The following is a 19,014-nucleotide window of genomic DNA, read 5'->3' as shown; positions in this document are numbered from 1 at the left end:
TAGCCAGGTGGCAATAAAACATCAGAGGGAGAGAAAACACCTGTGGCCTGGACCATTAGGGAGGCCACTAGCTACTTCTGAAAGTGCAGTTTCAGCAGAGTAGTGAGTGTGAATCCAGATGGTGGTAAACTGAAGAGTGAATGGGCAGGTGGATAGGTGGAGACTATGAATAGTCTGTTCTTTCATGCAGTTTAGCCACTAAGGAAGAGGGAACATGGAAGCATAGGTGAGACGGCCGGGCATGCCAACCGGTAATTTTGTTGATGGTTTGTTTTTAGGATGGAGGAGACACGTGCATATTCGTGGGTGACTTTACAGAATAAAGAGTGAGCTTTGAGAGCAGCTTATATATCTTTTGGTTTGTGTTGGTCTGTTAGAAAAAAAGATATATGCCATCAACTCATATTAAGGAAGATCACAAAAATATTGAGAAATTTGTTGATGAGCTAGAGCTTCAAAGAGCCTACAAGGTTGAAGAAGTGACCAGGAAGTGCAATTTCGGAGGGCTAGAGTCAGCAGCAAGGTGGCATAGGAAATGGTCTTGGGTGTGATGCATATACCCTCAAGCTTGTGTCTTCTGGATGAATTTTCTCTTTTTCCCATTTGCTAACACTTTTCAACTAGTGTAGGATGTCCTTATTTTTGGTTGTCTTTCCTTAATAGGATGTTGAACAGGCTCTCACAATGTCAAGATTGCTCTTTCCTACCTTACATTGCTCAGTGTCCTTGCCAGGAAGCATGTTGCCTGAGAAAATAACAAACCACACAGCATGTTCAGTTAGATTTAACATGGGTGAGTCACAGCATCTAGATATTCTCAAATAGTACATATCTTTAGGATAGAACTTGATGGAATGGTGTTAGGTTTAAAAATGTGCCCATTAAAAATAATTTAAAATATCTTTCATTTTGCATTAGACACTATTCTTTCCTGTTTATTAAACTTAAACCTTAGTTTATAAAAGCCATTTAAACTAGTAAAGACAGTAAATTAATGTTGTGGAATAAAATTTATTTACTCTGTTGAAAATAATATATAATACCAGCTTAAAGTTATATAGCAGTCATAAAAATTCTTTTATATATATTATGTTTTTCATATCTCACAGAAACCTTATGAGAGAGCTAGGATAGACATTAGTACTCTTATTCTAAAAACAGAAAAATAAGGTTTAATGATGTTACATGACTTGCCTAAAGTCATAGAACCGATGAATGGGATAGCTGGCTCTAAACTCTAGGCCTTTCTACTAGAGACTTAGGTGTATTTTGTTCAGATCTCATTGGCTTCAACGTAAAAGTGAAGCAATATACACAACTGTAGGAGCACTCAGGAGGAATACATGGAGGGTTCCATTCACTGGTCTCCAACTCCCACTCTTATCCCGTAATTTTGTCTTCTTAATTCTCAGTCTCCCTCGTTCTCCACTGACAGACTTACCATGCTCCCATGCCTTAGTGCAGTGGTCTTCAAATTTTTGCTAGCATATTCCTAAAAGACTTTGCATATACATATATATTATCATATATAAATATATAATGTATAGCATGTAATATGATGTCTGGATTTATTATAAATATTTGGTATCATTCCAAACATTCTAATGATTTCTTACCCAGCATCATTCATTGAGAAAATATGAGAACACATTTTTTAATAGTAGGAATATTTATAGTGTTTTCTATTTTTGCTTGTATTACTACATTATTTCCTCTATTTGTTTTTACTCTAATATATTTGTGCATAAAGTTTTTATTGATCATAATTTCACACTTTTCTGTAATAAAAATATGCATATAAATAATATTTCTCATGACCATAGAGATTTAAGTGTTACATTTCTTTTGGATTAAATTGTCAGTACATTCATTATGATTAGTACATGATTTGTCTAAAGAACTCAAATATACTGAAAATTTTGAAAAATAATTATCTAGCATAAATACTCAATTTTCATTGGAAATAGATCTTCTAATAGGTGAAATGGGGTTGTACTGTTTGTCCATCAGTCAGCTCATTTAGCATGTCTGAGTGTTGCTTACCACTGTCATGAGACAGGATAAAATCTGTTTTATTTCTATCAGTCATTTATGATAGATACAAATATAGATGAGATTCTTCTCATCCATAAATAAGTACATAAGAATACATGGAGAACTGCATGCAAAAAAATCACATAATGTTCTATCATCAACATTTATGTTTAGTGACCCATCAGCTGGCATATTAGGTCCTCCTTCAATTTTGATGAAAGCAAAGAATTGTAAACCACCTGATTTGCAAAAGGAACGGTTACCTTGTCATTACAGTCTCTTATACTGTCAACTACCACACATATTCCCAACCATTCACTTGTTTGGCACCCTGGAGGTTTTTACTCCCTTATGCAATATACCATGGTGAGATTGGGATGCAAGAAATCCTTTATTTTGAAAAGTAAGGAGCAAGTTTTTGGAGCAATTAGTTTTAGGACAAAATGCATATGAAAGTTAAAATAAAAGTACTGATACCCTTAACAACATTTTGGTGTGTGTACCACTTGGAAAATTTTGCATACTCCTGAGCACTTGAATCCCAGTTTGAAATCCTAGTGCCTTCAAACTCTTCTTTGTCTAAACTGGAAAGCATTTTCCCTTAATCATTTATATGCTGTATTTTATACTTTATGTGGTTTAAGATGTCATTTCCGCAGGTAACATGCAGGGGAAGAGAACCTTCTAGTGGTAAAATTAAAATCTCCTCTTTCTTCATCACACTGCAAGTCACTGCCAAAAATGTGGGCAGTGATTTTGGAGAGTGAGGAAGCTTTCCTGAACCTTCTGAAATCAAAGTGCGCCCAGTTTTATGGTCAGCCCAGGCGGTAAACCTGTGTTGTTTCCCTAGGAGTCAGCCGGGTAGTGGCGACAGCAGAGGATGGGTCCGATGTCTCTTTCCTGTGGATGGCACCACTTTTCTGGGGAGCGGAGTGGCTAAGGCATGTCTTGGTGTCACTGGTTCTTCCAGCCACCATCACATGACCTGGTGCCCCCCACCCCACCCAGCCCTGCTCCCAGCCTGTCAATGCTCAAGCCTGCAGCACTGCAGGTGCCTCCTCCCAGTTCTTGGCTTAGTAGACAAAGGAGCATGCAGAGCTCAGGCAGTCCTGACTTCCGATCTATGCTCCTTCCCAAGCTGTGTAAGCGGTGCCAGCTCTCCTCCATGAGCATCATCCTTCTCATTTGAAGCATGGGAATCTAAGTACCCCTCTCACAGTGCTGTGGTGGGGCAGAAAGGTAATCTACATAAACTACCTAACTCGGTACCTGGAATGCTCCACACTAGCTCACTGTTTTCCTTCTTTTTCACTCTTCACCAACACATTCCATCTGGCCCATCTTCTCTGTCCTCCCAATTTCAGCACAGGGAAAATCTGCTTTCAAAACTCTCTTAAACCAGGTCAGAATTCACATTAGGGACCACAGGGTGCCCTCTTCCCCTCCATGTAACATCCCCTACTTCTCCTACCCAAAGCATGCTAATTATTCCATAGCCACAGCATGTGCCCCACAATTTCTCTCTTCTTTTCCATTAGACAAGCCCCTCTGCACCAGAATCCTTTCTGCATGGGCAGAAGAAGCTCAGGACACTCACCCCTGAACTTGCACGCAAGGGGGAGGAGAGCTGAGGTGGTGAGAAGGAAATTCCATTTCTTGGGGATGTGTATAAAGGTGTTAAAACTAGTTATATGTTTGCCATTTTATGGGGTTGGGTGGGGTAGAAACTCATATCATTAAAAGAACAAGTGGTGAGGACTAACTTGAAATAGCAGGAGAAAAAACTGGAGAACTCACAGAGGTAAAATAAAAACTATAAAAATATGGATGGTCTCGGTCTAGGAAAAAGTAATAGCAATATATAAATTGTGCATCACTTATAACTTATTATCAAGTAAAATAATAAAAATTTCTCAAATTAATGCTATGAAATTTCTTTTATTAAAAACCCTTTCTACCAATGCCTTTAAAAATTAATGTATTGTGATGATTCGTCTATAACCTAGAAGAATTAGAAAGTAATATTTATACAGACTGATTAAAATGTCATGTTCTAAAGCACATACATGCTAATTACATCTCTGGAAACCTGGATTCATAGAGTTTAAGTGTAAATATGTATTTAAGTTGAGCATACAAACTAGATTGGTCAACTTAATACTTAATCATTTATATATTCCTTCTACAATTTTAAAAAGTTGTAATCTAATGGTGAGTTGACTTTGTCCTAGTGGAAATAGCAGTGAAGCCTAAAGGAATTCAGACATTAAAATACTTTTCTTTTTGTTTTTAGATTCACACCATTTCTCTGGTAGTTTTTAGAGTGGTTTGGGTTTTGTCCCATCTTCTTTAGTACAGCCTTAATCAACTAATAGTAATAATAATGGAAGAATATTTATATATGCCAGGTATTAAGTAATCTGTGTATTAACTTATTTGATCCTTAAAAACCTTATGGAATTGGTTTGAAAATTACCATTGTTTCATAAATGAGTACCCTGAAGCAAATGGGAGGTAAGACACTTACCCAGGCCAGGAACAGAAATGGCAGAGATCGGTTCTGAACCCAGACTGCCTGTCCAAAGAGAGACCTTTTAACTGGTACTGTAGCAACTGCTTCTAAAAGTAAGAAACTCAGTTGTATACAGCGGGACTAATCAACCCAAACGTAACACAGAATATGCAAGTAGGAGATCCTAAACTCTCCTTGTAACTGTTTTTATTGCCTGTTAATAAAATTTCATGTCTTTATAAACATTTGAGTCAACTACTTCAAATATGCCCCAAATTATTGAAAAGACTGCAGTTCCTGAGCCACAGGGACAGAAATAGTGCTTTGTCTTGCTGCAAATCTGGCAACGAGTTATGGTTTATGGGCAAAGCCTTTTATTGTTCTCTGAACTTCAACCTATTTTTCTCTCTTCTTGAATGTTTTATGCACAGCTAAAAATAACTTTCAACTCTGAAAGACTTCTCTATGTGTAAATCAGATGGTTTGCTAAGTGGGAGGGATAGGAGGAAACAAAATCTCACAGTGAGATCAACCAGAAGCATTGAAATGACCAAAATATGAACAAAATTCAGAGACCGGACCAAGGTGCTAAGCCCTGATTAACCTAGATTGGTTTACAAATAAATAGCATTGCAATAATGTGATTAATTACTTACTATTCAATATAATAAAACTCTAGCGTAATGAAAAATACTGTATTGTTTCTTGGGATTTTACTTAGGGTTTATGTAAAGAGACTTCCTGTGAAATCCCTTCACATGGGGGTGTCACTTTTTCTGGTGGTGTTGCCTTCTGGAGACACTGCATTAAAAGGATATATTTTTAAATAAAAGGATACATTTATAAGGCTTATATGGATTCCTTTTACTGATTCAGACAATCCCTTACATGATAAACAGAATTATCCTCACACATTGTTTTCTCTTTCAATTAACACTTTATCATTTTTATCTAAACCAAATGGAAATAACTTTTTTAAAATCAATATTCATATTCAGTTACTACTTAGTGCTAAGAAAGAGATGATCTAAGAGAAGCAGAGTCATCATGGTTTTGTTGTGGCCATTGTTTTAGTATTTCATAGGGAAAAATAGCACTCTGTTCTTGGAAACAATGGAAATTTTGAGCAAATTGGCTGTTGTTGAAATCACATTGTGCTACTTGAATTTCTTGTAGACTGGCCAGATCTGAACTCATTATTGTCCTTTCCACCCTTAAATCTTTTTTTGCCCCCTTTATCCCTGATCCACACGCAGGCGCCCAAACCATAAACTGGAGATGGGGGCCTCTTGCACGTGCCTTTCCACATACAGTCAGCTTTTCTGCTCCATCTCCTGTCCCTTCAAATCACTTTCTGAATCCATTCTTTTCACCCCAGCCCCCTTGCTACTTCTTTAATTCTCTCCTTATGGTCTCATTAAGACTATGAAGAAAGCTGCTAACTGGTCTCCAGCTTCCCTCGTGTTTCCTTTTTAATCCACTTGGCCCCTAAAACAGTAATTTTTGAGTCAGTGTCACTACGCTTCTTCGCTTTAAGCCCTTCACCGGATTGCAGCAACTATAGGTAAAAAGGTGAGATGTTAGAAGGGCATCAGAGCCCTGGGTGATTTCCTGAAAGCAGCTTTATCCTTGCTCCACTCCCCCTGACTGTGCAGTTAATAGTGGCTGTCCAGGGCCCGGGCTCCCCAAGAGGCTTCAAGCCTGGGCCAGAGCCTTTGTTTCCTCTTCCTCAAACGTCCTCCTCATTCTCCACTTGCCTCCTTTGCCTTCCCAATAAGCTTAATTTCACCCTTCAGAAAGTAGTTCAGACACTTCCTCCTCAAATGTCATCTCCCCACATTACTTGAACCTCAGTTACCTGCACTCTGTACATACGATTGTGGTGTGTCTATCACACTGTAATCAGTTGTTTATACATTTATCTTCCATCCAGAGCTCCAAAAGGAAGCACTTACCTGATTGTCTCTTTGTCCCCCAGTACCTGACACAGTGACCGGCACACTGTAGGCAGAGTTTGTGGGATGTAACTGAAATCACAAGATGCCCAACTCTTTGTTGAAAATTAAAATTTGGGGGAAGCTGTATTATAGGCTCAGGTTTGCTGTGATCACCTAGACTGTGTGTTTACTAGATGAAAGTCCATAATTATTACTCAAACACTTCAAAAATTTTTTGAAGTATTTTTAGGTATAATATGGGCTGGAGAGGTGTGCCACTTCTAAAGATGTCTTAGCTAAAACATGCTGGCCACAGGCCACTCTAGACTCATAAATGGCAGAGGAACATTGAGTGTTTCCCAGCAGAATTCTAGGGGCTCTTCTCTATCCCATGATTTCTCCAATAAGTCCACTTGGTATCCAGGCCAGCTCTGTAGGATTTTTCTTTAGGTGGCGGCGATTTGTGTTCCTAATCTGAAACAGAACTTAGTAAGAAGGGATGCTTAAATGGCCCTTACTAAATATATTTAATATTAATTTTGACAGTTAAAGCACCAACTTTATAGAGATCTAAAACTGTGCATTTGTGTAAAGGGACTTGATCCCACTACATCATGTTGTCCATACATTCAGAAATACTAATTAAGCACCTACTATATTCCAGTTCCAGGCTCCAGGAATAAAACAGTGATCAAAACTACATCAAAATCTGTGGAGCTTACATTCTGGTGTAGGAGACAATTAATAACTAAAGACCTAAGTAAAATATAGACTATATGAGATGGTAAGTGCTATGGAGAAAATAAAGGGAAAGACAGGGAGAAGTTGGGGGCATAGACATAGGGAAAGGTTGCAGCTGTAAAGGTTGATCAGGAAGTGACTCATGGAGAAGATGACGTCTGAGGAAAGACCTAAAGAAGAGAAGGGAGTAAACTCTGCAGGTACCTGGAGAATGGTTATTCCGGGCAGGTCCACCAGCAGACTCAAACCACCAAGGCAGAAACCCGCATCAATGTTCACAAGGACCACCGAAGAAGCAGCGCGCTAAAGAGAACAGAGACAGGGAAGAAATACAGTCATGTTCTACGTAGTGATGTTTAGGTCGACCATGCACCCCATATATGACGGTGGTCCCAGAAGAGTATAATGGAGTCAAGAAAGTCCCATCATCTAATGACATCATAGCCATCACAGTGTCACAGTGCAATGCATTACTCATGTGCTTGTGGTGAGGCTGCCCGTCATATAAAAGTACAGCAAACACAATTATGTACAGCACATAATACTTGATAATGATTATAAACAACTATGTTATTGGTTTATGTATTTACTATGCTATAGTTTTATCATTATTTTAGAGTATTCTTTTCTACTTATAAAAATATTTGCCATAAAACAGTATGCCATGTTATGCCAGCAGCAGCCTCAGACATTTCACGTTTACTGTATCTCTGGATTGAATCATTTTCTCTTGTGCTTGATTTAATATCATGTTGTGTGTACAGTAACATACCATACTGTCTTGTGCCAAGGAGTAGCTGGCCATGCCATAGAGCATAGATGTGTAGTAGGCCATGCCCTCTAGGTTTGTGTAAGTGCACTCTATGATATATGCACAATAACAAAATTTCCTAATGCACATTTCTCAGAATGGATCCTGGTAATGCAGAGCCTTCTGAGTCCTTGTAAGGACTTTATCTTTGACACTGAGCGAGACAGGGCGCCACTGGAGGGCTCTTATCTGACTTAGGGTTAAGAATCACTCTAACTACTGTGTTGAGAATAATAGACTACTGAGGGCCAAGGGGAAAAGCAGAAGGTAAGACAGGAAGTTGTTGCAATAATCCAGGAGAGAAATGACAGTGATCTGAATGAGAAATAGAGTGGCAGTGAGGGCATGAGAAGCTGTCAGGTCCCAATGTGCTGCTCTGACATTAAATGGGCAAAGGGAGAGGAAGAGAGGGGTCAAGGCCAAATCTGAGGTTTTGTGTAAGTCACTGGAAGGTGGAGCTGGCATTAACTGAGGTTGGCGAGGCTGTGAGAGGACCCGGTTTGGAAGGGCAATTCCAAAGGTTGTTATTAGACAACCAAGTGGAGTTGCAATGAGGCAGTTGAATATATGAGTCTGGAGTTCAAGGGCAAGATCTGGACTGGAGATAAATTTAGGAGTCATCTGCATGAGACTGGATGAGTTCATCGAGGAAGTAAATATGAATAGAAAATAGAAAAAAGAAAAGATCCAAGGAGGATAGAGCCTTCACAGCCCACAAACACCATGGGCAGTGGGATTAAGAAGGACAAAAACCAGGAAAGTGCCATGTCCAGAGAAAGCAAGAGAGGAGGGGGGAGGGACCAATTGGGTCAAAAACTGCTGCTGAGTCAAGTAAGGAGAGCCCTGAGACCTCATCAGCACATACAACATAGTGAAAGTAATTACTGGCTTTGAAAAGAGTGGCTCTAGTGAAATGGAGGTGGAGGCGGATTAGAGTAGACTGAGTAGCAATGAAGAGGAAAGGAATTGGAGAGAGTGAATATAAACAACTATTCTGAGGCATGTTGTGAGGTGAGTAGAGAAATGTGGGAATAATAGAGGCAGAAATGAGTGGGAGAGATTCTGTTTAAAGTTGTGAAAATAACTGCATGTCTGCATGCAAATGGAAATGATTCAGTGGAAAGGGGAAATGAATGATTTAAGAGAGGGAGAGGAGAATTGCCGCAGCTCACCCCTGAGGAAGAGACAGGCAATGGGATGCAGAGTACAAATGAGAGGTGACAGCCAGGACCACAGAGAGCTGACCCGGTAACAAAAGAGAGGGTGCAGAATAGAGGTGGGCCGGCAGATGGCAGGAGTTTGGGAAGATGTGATTGTCAGGTTCTCAGCAGTGTGGAAACTTGATCGTCAACTGAAAGCGAGGACAGAGGGGGAGGTAGTGTTTAAGGTGAGAGGAGAAGGTGTGAAATAGTGGCCTAGGAGTGTGGGCCAGTGAACAGATGATGGGAATATAGTACAATATTTTTTTTGGCAAAACGAAGGGCCCACTTGACTTCTGTTATCATGAGTGTAAGATGAGACCACAGCCATTTTGCACCGCAAGGACAAGAAAGTGGAGCAGGGGAATAGTGAGCAGGGGAGCACCTTGAAGTGAGAAAGGGATGAGTGAGTTGAAGATGTAACGACAGGATTGTTGATAAAGTAGGTCACTGGGATTTGTACTTGGGGAAAAGGAACAGGAAACACGAGAGGGTGAGAGACAAAGTTGGTTAAGTTCAATAGACTGTAGGTCCTGGCACGGGTTTGTTAACAGAGAGATCCTCGAGAGAATAAGCAGGAAAGATAGAAAATGATGAAAAGAGAGGATGATTGAGACTGAGTTTTAAGAGGGGTTGCTATTAGGAGTAAAGACAAGAGCTAGGCCAGTCCTGCTTCAAGTTGAATGTGCCTGTGAATTTCCTGATGTTATTATGATATACATTTTGATTCAATAAGTTTAGGATGAGGCAGAGCATGAGATTCTGCATTTCTATCAAACTCCCAGGTAACATAGATGCTGTTGGTTCAAGGATCTTATTTGAAAGGCAATGATAATAATTTGTTATTCCTCAATCCTAGCAGTAAACTACAGCCCCAAAGGGGCGTTTTAAAAATACTGAAGCTCAACCAGTCTTGATGAGTGAATCAGAGTTTCTCTGGGTTGGATTTAGAATTGATATATTATAAATGTTCTCTAAGTCATTCTGCAGTGAAGCCAGGATTGAAAACCTCTGTCCTAGAATATATGACTATGAGTGTTAAGTGACTTGAAGTCAAGATCATTGCAGGAGGGAGGGTTATGGAGCTGAGGGGCCGATATGCTGAAAAATGTCATCTTTTGTTATTAAAATCATCAGGAATTATGAAAGAAGTTGTGCTGGATAAAATGGCTATGAATCCAGAGGTCTGTATATGATTTTAAAATATATAGGAATTGGGTGATATGAGACTTAAAGCAAAGGTGCTTGCACAGAAAGGTCTGGAATAGACAATGCAGAATGAGGAGGAGACCCACTGGAACCCCAGGCCCAGTGGTATGTGGGGTTTGGGAAACAACTTTGGGATTCCAGAAGGAAAAGTAACATCATGAAGAGCTAGGGTTTTAGTTAGAGAAAAGTGAAGAAAGCAATCTTGAAGAAAATAGAATTTTTGGAGGATTTCGCTACTGTGTTCCAAGGCTGGATGGAAAGGTTTTGAGAATTTTGGTGGCTTGGGGCTGGAGATGTGTAGAGCAGGCTGAGGACTCTACAGGGGAAGCGATGACTGGCAGTTTGGACCTGAGCTTCTCGTGGAGGTGATGGTCCAAAGCAGGTGCTGTGGCGTGCCTGGGGGCGCTGAGACATGGAGAACTGAGGAGAAGTAGAGAAGTCCTGGGCTCCCCACTTCATTTTACAGATATTTTCTTCAAGCAAAGGCATATAAATGAGCCCAATGTGGGAAACAGATCAAAGATGAGCATCTCTGGGTCAAGCTCAAGTTTTGGAAGGAAGGCAGAGCCTTTTCAGGGCCCTGGGGCCTCCCCAGCATTTCTGGGAGCTTAGGGGTCCTTGGAGCTCAGGCCATAATCACTGCTCCAAGACTGGTGAGAAACACCAAGGAAAATGCAACCATGTATGAAAAGTAAAGACCATATACCCAATAATCATGTTAAGTCTTTTAAAATCTTTTGTTAACTGTTCCAGTCTCTTTCCTCCATGTAATAAACTCTTCAGATAAGCAAGTGCTTTGCAATGTCGCTTGGAACTTTTGATGTTGTTTATGATCAGGAAAACAACAGTGTTGTTAACTGATATTACATGCGCAGTTTTGAACAGTTTCGATTTAGGGCAGGTTCTCTGAAAGCAAACCATGAGGCAAAGGTTTGAATGCAAGCGATGTTTAAGTATAGACTTCCAGAAGAGCCTAGAGGTGGGCGGAACAAGCAGGAGAGAAAAGGGAAGCCCAGAAAGAATGTGAATTCAGAGGAAGTCTCAAGAAGGTATTTTCAGCCTAATCCCTACAGGGGTCACTCTGAGAGGAACAACTCAGATTCCGACTGGGATTGACCAGTTTTCTAAGGCTTTTCTCCACACCCTGTGAGACAATGTGGAAGGGAAATTGGGGTGGCATGGGGTGGGTTGGGGTGGAGGGGCTAGAAAACCCTAGGCACTTCTAGGCAAAAAGTCTAGGAGCCCAACACCAGTCCTTCAGAAAACAGTAGCAGGTATAAAGTTCCTGAAAGAAAAGCACGCAGCACACACACACACACAGGTGGAAGGGATCCAAGACCAGCTCAGGGAACCCAACAGTGCCTTCTATAAGTGGAAAGCTTTCTTCAAAATGCCATAGATAACCTAGGTAAAGATTAGATTAAAAAGTATTAATGTCATATTTCAACTACTGTCAAGTCGATTTCTGACAGTATGAGTTTTGCTGCCTACCCCTTGCATTTCCAGCAGGACCAATATTGCCACACGCATAGGGCCATATTTTGAGAAAATCGAGATCAAGTGAGTATGAGTATCTGATCAAATATATATCCAAGCATGGCCCTGACTGAATGTGCAGTCTGTAGTTGAAAACAAAATGCATGTTTTAAAAGTTCATTGTTTTAGATGGATTCCATTCTTTTTCTCACTTCCAATAATGTAAATACCAAGAACAGTTTACCTATTTCAAAATTTACATGATTACAAATAGTTGCTCTTATCTACTTTCTCACTTTTTTTCCCCAGGATTGTTGTTGGTTTTTGTTTTTCTCTTTAAATTGTGGTCTCTCTTCTACAGATCAGAAGAGCATTATTTTAGGGTCCCTGTGTTAGATTTAGTTTAGAGCTGTGTAGCACCAAGTCCACTGACAGATTTAGAGATTACTTTCCAGACCTCTTGTGGTGCTGAGGAAGCTCCTTAAGATTTTGAAAATGGCAACATTATTGACTCCCTACCGCTAAAGGTTACCTGTATTCACATCCACACTAATGCAAAATCAAAGTTTAAATGCAGTAAATATCAATGTTGTTTTGCTTTATGGAAAAACCGGAGTATAAGGAAAATAAGAAGCGATTTACAGGACAAAAAATAGTTTATCCTTTGCAGGACAGCTCATACAGCTCCACGTCCTTCCCTTCATTCCGTAGAGATAATGTTGCTAATGCTAAATTGATATTAATTGCATGGAAAAAATGTAGTTTAATAATTTTGGACACTCATTTCTGAGGTCAGGTTCCCCAGAAGCAAACCATAGCCAAAGATTTGATACTAGTGATAGACAAAAGGAGAGATTTGAGTATGACTTACATGCTATTTGGATTATATTGAAAGTTGGTAGAAAACCTTTTTTTCCTCAACTATTTTGGCTTAGATGCATCTCCAAATATGTCTTTACAACATTTTAAAGTAACTCCATTTTCAGGGAAATTTAATCCATATGTTTCAGCAAGTCTACATGTAAATATCCAAATGTTTTATTAGAGCTACATGTGTAAGATGCCTCTTGAGTTTTTAAAATAGTTCTTATACTCTTTTCTCAAAAGCTGCAGGTAGTTGCCAAAAGTAAACAATTCAAACAGCAAAAGGTTTGAGTTCAGTTTGAAATGCTTAGCCTATTATTTTTTATTGGGTTCTGAAGCTGGCATCCATCAGCGCATTCCCTGTTCCTGCCTGCAAGGCAGAGTGAAAACAATTTGAACACTGTATTTCCCAGTGAGTTCATTGATATTTGAGAATATCGTAATACAGACAGAATCAGCATGTTTGGCAGGTGAGTGATGCTTCACATGAGCTCAGAAAGTTACTTCCTCCTAGTTTGTAGAAGCTCATAGCAGGGAACGGTGTTATATATATTGCAAAACCCAAGTTAGGATAGACAAATGTCAGGGCATACATACTGTTGAATTATCTCTTTATCTTGTGCATCTTTAGGTGGAATGGTTGAAAAATGAAGACATAATTGATCCTGTTGAAGATCGGAATTTTTATATTACTATTGATCACAACCTCATCATCAAGCAGGCCCGCCTCTCAGATACCGCAAATTATACTTGTGTCGCCAAAAACATTGTTGCGAAGAGGAAAAGCACAACAGCAACTGTCATCGTCTATGGTGAGTGAGCTTTTGGGGTTTCAATCTAGCTCACGTCCAAGTGCAGGTCTCATTTTAGTTTTAAAACATCAAACATGAGGCTCCTTTTCAATCCCCATTGCTGCCCTCTTCCAGCTTCTCACGTGGACAGTGATACTCATAGAAAGACAAGACTGGGAAATCCCTAGCCCTTTGTCAGTCAGTTTATAGGAAAGGGAAGGAAATCTATTTAAGTGCCAGCTGCTTCCCTAAGCACTCCCCTCTCCCTACCCTGGACCACCATGGTCTAGAGTGAATTCAGAGAGAAGATGCTTAAAGCAGCTTGCTGCTACTTCTGTGAACCTGAGTTCAGTCCAATGATTGCAAAACCTCAGATAAAATGGAGCTAACATGTTCCCCAAACACATCATAGCCACTTTAACTTCCTAGAACTTGCTTTATACACTCCATCTGGGACATTCAGAGTAAAGACAAGCTCTGCCTTCACCAAGTGGCCCTAATAGGAACCATGTGGAAGGTTCAACATCATGACTTCTTCAAGAATCTTCCCTGACACTCTCTGGCCCTTCCTAATCTATCTCATTTCTTTTCTTTCTTTCTTTCTTTTTTTTTTTTTAGTATATTTTATTGATTATGCTGTTACAGCTGTCCCAATTTCTTTTCCCTCCACCCACTAACCTCTTTCCCTCTAGCACTCCCATCCTCCTTAGTTCATATCCATGAGTTGTGCATATAAGTTCTTCGGGTTCATCCTTTCCTATATTATCCTTAAGTTCCCCCTGGTTCTGGGGGCACTCCCCCGGTGTCCCTCCCTACATTTTTTTAATGTGTGACTGTACTTTCTGCCTGCCAGCCACAGCTGCTGTCATCACTGCCACCACCACACCTTGTCCTCTCTGCCCTGGCTCTGCCCCTCCTACCTGCCTAGATGACTATTTCTTCTTTATATCTTTGTTTGTTGGACTACCATGCAGCTTGATTTTCTGGAACTTCTGGTGGTCTCTAGTTTTGAGGTAGTTGTATCCCTTCTTAGTTGTGGGGGGAGACCCAGCATGTCTACCTATGCCTCCATCTTGGTTGCAAGTCCCTAATCTATCTCATTTCTAAGCCTATCATTTCTCCTGAAGTAGTGAACAATTTCCCACCCAGTTTTGCTGTGACATGTGATTGATGCTTTTTCTCCCTATCTGGTTTAGAACTCATTGTTTTTCTAGTCATTTCATATGTAGTTCCCTCTCTTCAGAGAATCTTTAAACTCATTTAGGGACTAAGAATCAACTCTGTAAATTTATGTATTTCTCACAGTTTAGAAACACAAGAGGTCTTCATATTCTTGATGAGTCATTGTCTCAGAGGAAACTGAACAACCCTGGGAAGGACTTTGAGGTTATGCCACCTCCCGGATGATATGACTGGAATGACATGACATTCCAGGGGCTTTAGTATCTGGGTGACTCTGAAGGAGTGACAGCCACTGGCAAATACCTGGCTCCGGATACTTATAGCAGACAGTGCCATTTGGCCACATGTGCCCACATGCTGCAGGGAGGCCTGAGAACAGAAACCACTGTGATGTTCCAAAGGCTGAATATAGTGATGCTTTCATGTATCATTTTCATCACAGAACAGATGCATTCTATTTGGTTTAATTCTGTGAATACCCCAAGGTTTCATTTTCTAGTCATGCTAATCACTATGTTGAATTGTAAGCAATGGCTCTCTTAAGTCACAATGAAATGTTTCTTACTTTTTGTCTTTTTCTAAACTAAATAACTTAACAGCATTGAAAATGCAAAAGAGAAATGGGGCACATCACAGCACAAACCAGGAATCAATAACTGATGAAGGCAGATGCTATATAGATATGTTAAATAGATGTTTAATACACATGCAAATCTCTTTTCCTATGTATAACATACTTTCAATATCCAATAATTACAATCAATAATCACAAGTAATAAATAATTAAAAGCCAAACTTTTTTTAGGAAGGATCAAACATAAATCACACCCATTTTGTGTTCAAAAGAGCATTGGACTAAGGGTCTGGAGTCTTGTGGACTAGCTATACCACTCACTGACCTTCAGTTGGTCACTGAACCAAGATGTTCTCCATAAAATGAGGGAATAAGCCTAGGATCTTCAAAAACTTTTCTTTTTTCTAAAAGTTTATAATTATTCATTTCTCATTAAAATCCTAGCAGAGCAACACATGTGCACATAACCCTAAATATTTGCTTGCCGATATTACCAGTAAGAAATTTATACTGATAATTCCACAGTGTTTGGAGCTTTGTCAAGTTGAGCAGGTTAATATGCTTCTTGAAACACTAAGACTTTACTTATCAACCATCTGTGTGTCCTTTTTAGGGTTTCAAAGAATAAACTGTTCAAAGCTCACAGGTTGGGCTCACCAGAAGTCCACAGAAAAGTACATACACCTAACCAGTATTTCATTTTTGAGGTGGTTTATATTTATTGTTGTTAGAATCATTTTTAGATTGAAAATACAGGTCCATTACAGAAAATCTGGGGAGCACAGAATGGCCAATGAAAAAAATACCTATTAATCTCATCATCTTGTCATCCAGAGATAGCTTTTAAAAAGAATGATATACATACTACTGATATTTTCTATGCATAGATAGGATTTTAAAATAAGGGAAATAAATAACTTTTTACTTAAAACAGAATATTGAAATATTCATTTATTACTAAATAGACTTCTACAACATCATTTTTAATGGCTACCTAGGGGTCAATTACATGAACATACATGGTTTCTTTACCATTTCCTTATCGTTGAACATTATAGTTGTTTTCAATTATCTTTATATAAAAACTAACTCTGTTGTGAAAAATACTCTTGTCTGAATCTGTATATGTATATAAAGGTAACATATGCATGACTCTTCCCTATTGCACAGGTTTGTAGAAAGGAGATATTGAACATGTGATGTGCACACATAAGGTCTGTGTTACTTGAATGGCTAACACTTTTCTTTACTATCAGGAAGCGTATGCATATATTAGTTATGTCATGTCCTAACTACCAGCCAATAATTTTTGTTAGAAATTGCTTAATTACAAAAAAGTCATAGACTCACATTTTTGAAGTACTGAAATGTATCACAGTAATTTCTAGAGTAAAATCTCAGAGGTAAATAGGGAACATAGCATCAGAGTGTAGGTTTTATAATCTTATCTATAGTGACATCTCCAGCAAACACCATAATTAGCCTTTACAGACAAAATAGGTGTTCATTTCAATTACATCAACTAATTGTCAATTCAATCAAATAGTACTCAATTAGTAAAAAAATCAGCAACATAAGACTTTATTTTTTAACCAGGTTCAACAGTTAGTTAATAAAACAGACTAAAACTCCTTAAAAGGTTGTAAAGTTTATATATGTTAAGGAAAATAATCAACTATCTGTTATTAAGAGAAGACAGAATGATTTTATTCAGTTCCCATGTTTCAGATCCACTTACAGCCTTGACATAAGAATGTAAACATTTATTATTCGAGATAAGCTGTCAGAAGTAATTTTTGGAGCCTGACTAGGTCAGGGGATATATTTTGTTCTAAAAAGAACATTGGCCAAGGAAAAGAGAACAATTTTATTTACTTTCTGAGTAGGTGGGTAAATGTTGGTGATTCAGTTTATTTATCTCTGTGTTTAGATTCTTCAGCTCTGTGATAAAACTTTGAATGAAATGAGGTCCAAGGTCTCTTCTAGCTTTTATAGTCATTTAAGAGATAACTTTTTGTTTATGTGTTGTGTGTGGTTTGTGTGTCTGTGTGTGCACACACGTACATTTAATCTACATTTTATTATTTACCTCATTCCAGTAAATGGTGGCTGGTCCACGTGGACAGAGTGGTCTGTGTGTAATAGCCGCTGCGGACGAGGGTATCAGAAACGCACAAGGACCTGCACCAATCCAGCCCCACTCAACGGTGGTGCCTTCTGCGAAGGGCAGAGTGTGCAGAAAATAGCCTGTACCACATTATGCCCAGGTAAATAAACCAGTGTTCTCATTCCAAATGTGTCTCCCATTCTAGAAATATGTTTTAAGGAAAATACACAAAACCTTATCCTTGACCTGAATGTGCGATAAATATTATTTAAATCCACCATATCATTCAATGCTTACTTACATTGCTGGAAAATCAAATATTTCCCTCCAAAAGAGTACTTAACTTTATTACCTAAACATAAAAAATAGTATAAAGCAGGAGATTAAACATTTATGAACATAATCCTTCTCTATTACTAAACAAAACCACTGGAGCCAAGATTGCAGGTTCTGTAATTCAAGAGATTTGAGCAGCATTGCAGGCCATGCATTTTAGGAATAGCAACCATTGATCTCCAGAAAGCCATGGAAATTAATTGAAACTGAAATTCAGAAAATGTTTTAGACTGAAATATTTGATATTTAGTGTCAGTTTCTGAGTAAGAGCAAATAAAACATTTGGAATGAATTAAAAGAAAGCCTACGCTTTGTAACACATGAACTAATAGATTCTGAAAATACAGTGCAGTCAGTGCGTTATTATCTGTGTATGTTGGTCACCTATTTTGTGAGTTATTTGCCAACATTGCATCCCTCTGCCTCTGAGCATCTTGCTGTGCTATTTTATATTGTCACCTGCTCTTATCCCTAAGTAAATTGAAGTTAATACCCACCAAAACCAAAATTCACTGAACTGCCTAATCAATAAATTGAAAATTTTAGCTAAAATTATTTTGAAATACTTCATAAATTTAGTGCACTCCATGAAGATAGCTATTATATTATCAATTTCATTATTTAGATACACAGTTTTACTTCCCTTTATTTTTCCTAATTTTTGTCTGGTTGGCCTTTAATACAAACTTTCTCAGAAATGGGTTGAAGAAATGAACTAAAAAGAAAAACATTGTCTATATTTTATATTATTGTGTTGATTTCCAAATATCAAAACAGTATCCTACACTGAATCCTTTCAGGGCTTTTATTTATGGAACAAATTTGGACACTTAGCTAGGTTTACAATTTCAGTTTTTTATCTTGTACTGTTTTATATTTTATCTAGATGTTGACTCCCACAATTAAAAATGCACTGAACATTTTGAGTTGAAATAGAAATGTGTACGTGTGTGTGTGTGTGTATCTTAGGACGGTCTAGGTTAAAGCAAATGCCTTTTCTCCAGGTAGCTGGGAGCTGCTTATAGAGGCAGTTCTGTATGATTAAAGTATTAATGCTTTCATCATCTTTTCAAGCGGGCATGTTTATATCTCTATATATATTATGCATAATATAGTTATACAATAATTTGAATATGAAATCATATAGTAAACTATTAAAATGATATAATTTCTATCAATATGCAAGTATAATAATGCTATGTATATTAGATATTTAATAAATTATATTTAATATTATTTAC

The 19,014-nt window shown here is 38.5% G+C and overlaps 1 protein-coding gene across 1 annotated transcript in view; it reads left to right on the top strand.

Annotated features, from left to right (window-relative positions):
* UNC5C (unc-5 netrin receptor C) overlaps positions 1-19,014 on the top strand; it is a 347,425-nt gene that overhangs the window by 267,724 nt on the left and 60,687 nt on the right. Inside the window, exons 5-6 of the mRNA XM_090266319.1 lie at positions 13,415-13,595; positions 17,430-17,597. Coding sequence (XP_090122445.1) covers positions 13,415-13,595; positions 17,430-17,597 — 349 coding nt within the window. The remainder of the gene's footprint in view (positions 1-13,414; positions 13,596-17,429; positions 17,598-19,014) is intronic.

This window comes from Furipterus horrens, unplaced genomic scaffold, assembly GCF_987537825.1.
Source record: "Furipterus horrens unplaced genomic scaffold, mFurHor1.1.pri manual_scaffold_2, whole genome shotgun sequence".
NCBI lineage: Eukaryota > Metazoa > Chordata > Mammalia > Chiroptera > Furipteridae > Furipterus > Furipterus horrens.
Note: the sequence above shows the minus strand (reverse complement) of the source record. Positions and strands in the feature narration are given on the sequence as shown.